We start from the raw sequence: 6,769 nt of genomic DNA on the forward strand, positions 1-6,769 counted from the left end.
ATTTTAACATTTGCAGCACAGCAGCTGAAGTCACATTGGTTAATTTGGAAAAAGGACACAGAACTGGTAGCAAGTCTGAGACATTTAAAGTCTTCATCTACAAATGGTAGGAGTTGGCCTAAACGATCTTTAAGCTTTTCAACCTTCCTGATTCCTTGAAATGAGTTCAGTAAGCCCACAAGCAAACTCAGAACCCTATGAACACATAACTCAATAACAAATACTTCATGGCACCCATAGAAGGTCAAGGCAGGGAAGGAATACATTTTAGAAAAGTAGAAACCAAATGATTACAGAAGGTATGTGGAGCTTTACTGTGTGATTCTTGAAACTCTCCTGTAACTTCGAGAAAGTCAAAGCGAAAGTCGCTCAGTCATGTCTGACTCTTTGCAACCCCATGGACTATACAGTCCACGGAATTTTCCAGGCCAGAATACTGGAGTGGGTAGCCTTTCCCTTCTCCAGGGTATCTTCTCAACCCAGGGATCAAACCCAGGTCTCCCACATTGCAGGCGGATTCTTTACCAGCTGAGCCATCAGGGAAGCCCAAGAATAGTGGAGTGGGTAGCCTATTCCTGCTCCAGCAGATCTTCCCGACCCAGGAATCGAGCCAGCGTCTCCTGCATTGCAGGCAGACTCTTTACCAACGGAGCTATCAGGGAAGCCTGATAACTTTGAAATTATTATCAAATTAAAAAGTATAAAAATAGTTAAAGCAATTTTACATGTTCTCACTTAAAAGGGAACACTTCAGTTACCATAGTCAACAATGTTAACATGACTGTCATAATGGATCTGGAAAACATATCAACCATGTTCAGTATGTTCCCTGAAGCAAGCATGCCTGCAGACTACCCTCATCCCCTCTATCCTGCATGCTAAATATCCACCTTATAAATTTAACCCTGAAATTTATTAGTATCTTACTATATGGAAAATGAGCTAACTAGTAACTAAAAGGACCAAAGAACAAATAAGACATGAAAGCTGGAGTGGGGAGAGTAGTGGGAGGCAGAAGGAAGGCACAGAAGAAACCAGTTTATCAATAAACTAGATAAACACATTCTGAATGATCATAAATATTAGCAGCCCTGTTTTCTCTCTTCTTTGGTAGAATAGGAAGGAAACTTCCCCCAAGTATTTGACTCTCATACAATGTATGTACGTCCCTTATACTTTTTATGTACACATATTCCAAAAAGAGATGTGAGTTGATTTTTCTAAAATCCAAACACTAAGCAAACATTATGCTAATTGAAAAGTGCCTAGAGAGCCACACACATCCAGGTTGTTAAATATAGAAACCCACTGTAATGAGAACCATTATCTCTGGTTTCCAAGGATACCAGGGTAAGCACTACTCCTAAATTGCAGTTTGCAGCAAAGGGCACAAAGTCATTTATATTCAGGGTCATCCCAGCTGCCAGCAGATGCAGAAAGAAGGCTAAACCACCCTCTTTTTCTATTCTGTTCATCACCAGCTCCAGGTGCCAACCCCCACCCTCTGGTCCCAACCCTAGCCAATGATTTCTGGGTGAAATTTGGAAAATCGGCTTGTAAACAGCTACTTCCGAGAGAAAAAGAATCTCCAAAGGGCAGGGCAGTCAGAGATGTGAACAATGCTGGGGGTGGGGGTGGGTAGGGAAGGCTGGCATTCCTCTTTGTTTGTGAAAAGGAGTGAAGCCTGGTTTTGTGGCTCCGCCACCGCCAGAGGCCCTCTGTCCTGGAGCCTATGAGGGATAGGACTTAGCAAGGAAACCACCACCATCATCTTCAGGGAATTGCACAACTAATTTCAGCCCCACCGCACCGCCCCCAACCAAGACTATCCAAGCTTTTAGAGTTTGTCATTCTTAAACTGCCACAGTTTCTAGAATTAAGTTCATTTTCAATTTGCATCTGGGCTTCCCAGATGGCACCAGTGACGAACAACCTGCCTGCCAATGCAGGAGATGCAAGAGACACGGGTTTGATCCCTGGGTCAGGAAGATCCCCTGGAGAAGGAAATGGCAACCCACTCCAGTATTCTTGCCTGGAGATTCCCATGGACAGAGGAGCCTGGCGGGTTACAGTCCATGGGGCAAAAAGAGTTGGACACAACTGAGCATACGTGCTCTCTAGACTTTAGGATCTAGATTTTTCACAGGATTACTTACAACCTGTTTCTATGGCTTTAGTATAAAAACTACTTTCTGACAACTTCAGAGGCATTCGGGACTTCCCCAGTGGTCCAGTAGTTAAGACTCTGCCCTCCCAAAGCAGGGGGCGTGGGTTCAATCCCTGGTCAGGGAACTAAGATCCCACATGACCCCAGCACAATCAAAAAATAAAAATAAATAAGAATAACAAAGTAATTAAAAAAAAATAAAAATAGAGGCATTCCTCCCTTAGTCAAATTTACACTTACTAAAATACTGGTGTGGGATTTCAAGGATACTTTAGATTTATCTTAAACTTATAGAAAGTATATACAAACTTTAAGAAGTATATATATAAATCTTACAGAAAAAAAAAGTATATATATGTGTGAATACTGGTGTGGGATTTCAAGGATACTTTAGATTTATTTTAAACTTATAGAAAGTATATACAAATTTTAAAAAGTATATATAAAAAAACTTACAGAAAAAAAAGTATATATATGTGTGTGTGTATATATATATGTGTGTGTGTGTGTGTGTATATATATATATACAGGTTTCCCAGGTGGTGCAGTGGTAAAGAATCCACCTGCCAATGCAAGAGACACAAGAGACTCAGTTTCAATCCCTGGGTGGGGAAGATCCCCTGAAGTAGGAAATGGCAATCCACTCCAATATTCTTGCCTGGGAAATCCCATGGAGACAGGAGCCTCGTGGGTTGCAGTCCATGAGGTTGCAGAGTCAGACATGACTGAGCATATACATATATATACACATATATAAAAATAATATCCAGATAAAACAGCAATCTTCCATTTACTTCCTCCCCCATCACTTGTCCATTCAACACAGGAAGACCTCCATGCAGAACTCAGCTGGGGCAGAAGTAACCGGAAGGGTCAAAAAGCTCTCTCTGCCTTCATGTGTTTCCTCCTGATGGACATGACGCTGCATCAGGCTAAGCTTCTTAGCTTAATGTGATAACAGAGGTGAATTAGTTTGCCTGTTTTGATAATGGAGGCCTTTTGAGACTCCCCTCTTTTGTATCAGTTCCATTAACTGGAGATGCTCACTGCATCCAAGAGAGAGAACGAATGAAATACAACAGAGGTTTCTAATAGTTATGTAACATTACAGTTATCCCTCAACAAGGCAGGTCATTTTAAAACTAACAGTTAATACGAAAAGTACAACATGGTTCTGAAAACTTTCTTGCTACACATTCTAGATAACTTGAATACTATGTATTTAGTTGAGCTGTCCTGATTTCAGTACACAATCCTTAAAAAAAAAAACAAAAAAAAAAAACTCACTTTTTTTTTGGTACTGAAATACTGTTTCTTAATCCAATAAACAAAGTAATAATACCAAATCTTAAAACTATACAAAATGGGAAATCAGTCTCAATTCTCTTAAAAGTTAGTCATTATTTTGGTGTGTTATTCTGACACCTGCTATTTCTCACAAGGGGCCACATTTTGAGGTAAGACGGCTTCGGAAAAGATTCTGTGTGAATCTGGCAGCTTGCAAAACGCTTAAGTTGAGCAGGCCACTCTCTAACCTTTCTCCTGGTCTCACCAGAAGCTAGTGCTCTGGGGGATGAAAAGACAAAACACAAATCGCTGGCAGAAACGTCATCGTCTGGTTCATCCTTTTCTGACAACACATGAGCTTTCACGAAACCTCTAACGTGAGCCTGCTTACATTACGGAACAGGACTGTATTCCCTAGCTGTGCATAATCAACTTTTTGTTTTCTTCTCATCTTCAGCATTGACAGCACCCTAATCCAACCAATTCGGGAGCCTAAAACTTGGACTTGAGCCACTTGGCACTCTGGATGAAAAAGCAAAACAAAACAGCGGAAGGGTCGCCTCTTCTTTTCCTTCTATTATCCTGACACCTAATTTCTGGTCTTGCGTATCGCACAGATCTCTGAAAACACTTTCTAGTAGCTCCCCTCGGCCCCCGCTCCACCCTCCTCCCTCCACCTCTCCGTAGCTAGAAAGTGTCCAACTGGCAATGTTCAAATCGTAAAGGCAGCGAAAACGGCCCTGCGTGCTGTCACAAATGTCTAAAAAGTGGATTAGGGACCAATAGGGAGGGACAGCTCGGGCACCCGAGGCCCCCATTCCCCGCGCGGGGCTGGCGCAGCTCGGCTCCCGGCCCAGCCCGGAGCCCTCCGGGGCCCAGCGCAGCCTCCCGGACCTCCCGGCTCGGCGGGGTGCCGGGGGTCCCCCGCTCTCCCGGGTACCGGCCGGACGAGGGAGGGGGGTGTGGCCGGGCTGCGAGCGCGCCGGGGTGGAGGTGACACCGTCCCCGGAGAGTTGTCTGGGGAAGGCGACCGTAGGGGAGTGGAAGGAGACTGCCCCGAGGCTGTTCTCGGCCGCGGCGCCGGGAGAGCCGCAGCCAGCTGGTGGCGCCCGGGGCGCTCGGGGGGCCCGGGGCGGGTGGGGAGAGCTCGGGGTCCCCGCGTCCCGGGACTGTCAGGCGGGAGGCGGCGGGGGCCAGGGGCGCGCGGGGCGGCGGCGGGCCGGGCCGGGCGCGCACTCACCGATGCACAGCTGGATGGCGTAGGCGTAGTAGGACCAGCCGAGCAGGAGGCTGATGAACACCACCGGGATCCAGTAGAGCACCCGCCGGCACCGCCGCCTCACGCTGCCCGGGCCCGAGGGCGCCATCTTCCAGCCGCATCCACCTGCCCAGCTCCGCCGCCGCCGCCGCCGCCCGCGGGCCTGGCTCCGGGGCGGGCTGGCCGCGCCCCGCGGCCCCGGCGGGACGGACCCCGGGGCGGCGGCCGGGTGCGCCGCGGCCACTGCCGCCGCCGTGGCGCTAAGTCCCCATCCCGCAGCCCCGAGCCGGCGCCGCGGACTCCCCGCTCCTCAGCGCGGCGGCGGCGGAGGCTGCGAGAGGAGGGCGCGGAGGAGGCGGCCGGGGAGGAGCGGGCAGCGAGCGGCGGGAGGAGGAGGCGGCGGCGGCGGCGGGAGCCTCCGCCCCGCCTCCGCGCGGCCCGCCCGCCCCCCGGCGTCCCCCTCCAGGCCGCCCGCCCGGCGCGGCCCGCGGCGCCCTCCGGCGTGCGCTCGGGGCACTGCCTCCGGCGCCTGCCGCGCCCCGGGCCCTCGCGCCCTCGCCGCGGGGCACCTCACGGGCATCCGAGGCCGGAGAGAAGGCTCCCACCTTGGCCCTTCCACCCCCGCCCCCCGCCCCGGGTCCCTGGACCCCGACGAACCGGCCCCGCGCGGGGCGAGGACACTGGGCGGCGGCGCGGGGCGCGGAGACGCGCCGGGGAGGGGCCGCCCCGGGAGCCGCCGGCGCGGACCCGATCCCCTCGCCCCGGGAGCCGCCGGCACGGAGCCGGCGAGACGCCTCCCCTGGGGACGCGCCACCGCGAAGTCCTCAGGCGCCCAGGCCAAGGTCCCCGCCGCCCGCTTCTCAGAAAGGGTCGCTTCAACTGCGGGTCCTGGTAAACGGGGGGCAGCGAGGGCCGGGCTGGCGCGTTACGGCCCGGGCGCCTCCGTTCCGCGAGGCTTTTGGGGGGGGATGTGGGGGTGCATCGTGCGTGAGGAGGAAGCACCTTGGGTTGGGCATCCAGAGACCGCTGGAGTCAGAAACACCAATTATCTGCTCTGAGAATTTGAACTCTTTCAAGTCACTTCGTGATTGTTAGAGTAACCATTCCCACCGCCCCCTCCCGAAAGTCCGGGGCTTCCCTCCGGGTACTCTTTCCCCAGCCGGTTCTTCACTACAGTTTCTTTTGTGATGGCAATTCTAAACATAGCATATAGCTGGTTGTAAAGCCATTGCTAAAAATCCTGAAAGAATCCTGAATGTAGTGAGACCGACGCCCTGGCTTTAAGGTTGATGAAACGGAAAAGATACGAATGCTTCTGAAATTTTTTTTATTTCCCCTTCATCTGATTATGAACGAACCTGGCTCCAAGTGGAAACCACCCCCCGCCCCCCAGTTAATATAGTGTCTCTGAATTATGTGCATAATCACTATATATAATGTGTGCGATTTTAACAATTAATGAATATATGTGTATACACCACACAGCAACCATATTGGATGATATTGCTTCGTATTCATCTGTAGAATGAATGAACAATAAAAAGAAGTACCTATTTACATAAAGAAATTTAAGGTCTTATATCTGCGATTATCTTTCTGTGACTGGATTAAACAGCAAGCTAATCTCCCCTCCTGAAATAGCTATTATGTTAAACACACACACCAACTCTCTTTGCACTTCTATTTTAAAATGCATAGAAAATGCCTTCAAGTTTCTGTCAGACTTTGAATTATTGAAGTGAGATGACGTCTATTCCAGTGAATCATTTTATGTTGGTAGAAGGCCTTATACCGTTATACGGTAATGAATATAAAAACATAACATTTTTGGAATCCTCAACCTGATAACCTATGGATATCAAACTTATGTTCCCAGTCAGAAGACTCTAAAAACAAGAAAGTTCCTACTAGGGCTGAGGTACCTCCATAAAGATGAGAACGTCAGCCTTGAAGGTCACTGATGAATTCTAAGGAATGAGAAGTAAGGGATCAATTATCCCATGCTAGAAACAGTGGAAGAAAGTGCCAAGTGTGCTGCTTTAGGTATTAGATGCTAT

The 6,769-nt window shown here is 49.6% G+C and overlaps 1 protein-coding gene across 1 annotated transcript in view; it reads right to left on the reverse strand.

Moving 5' to 3' along the window:
- Positions 1 to 4,859, reverse strand: part of ZDHHC2 (zinc finger DHHC-type palmitoyltransferase 2) — a 68,552-nt gene extending 63,693 nt beyond the window's left edge. Inside the window, exon 1 of the mRNA XM_061134941.1 lies at positions 4,695 to 4,859. Coding sequence (XP_060990924.1) covers positions 4,695 to 4,821 — 127 coding nt within the window. The 5' untranslated portion in view covers positions 4,822 to 4,859. The remainder of the gene's footprint in view (positions 1 to 4,694) is intronic.
- Positions 4,860 to 6,769: the final 1,910 nt, after the last annotated feature.

This window comes from Dama dama, chromosome 32 (assembly GCF_033118175.1).
Source record: "Dama dama isolate Ldn47 chromosome 32, ASM3311817v1, whole genome shotgun sequence".
Taxonomy (NCBI): Eukaryota; Metazoa; Chordata; class Mammalia; order Artiodactyla; family Cervidae; genus Dama; species Dama dama.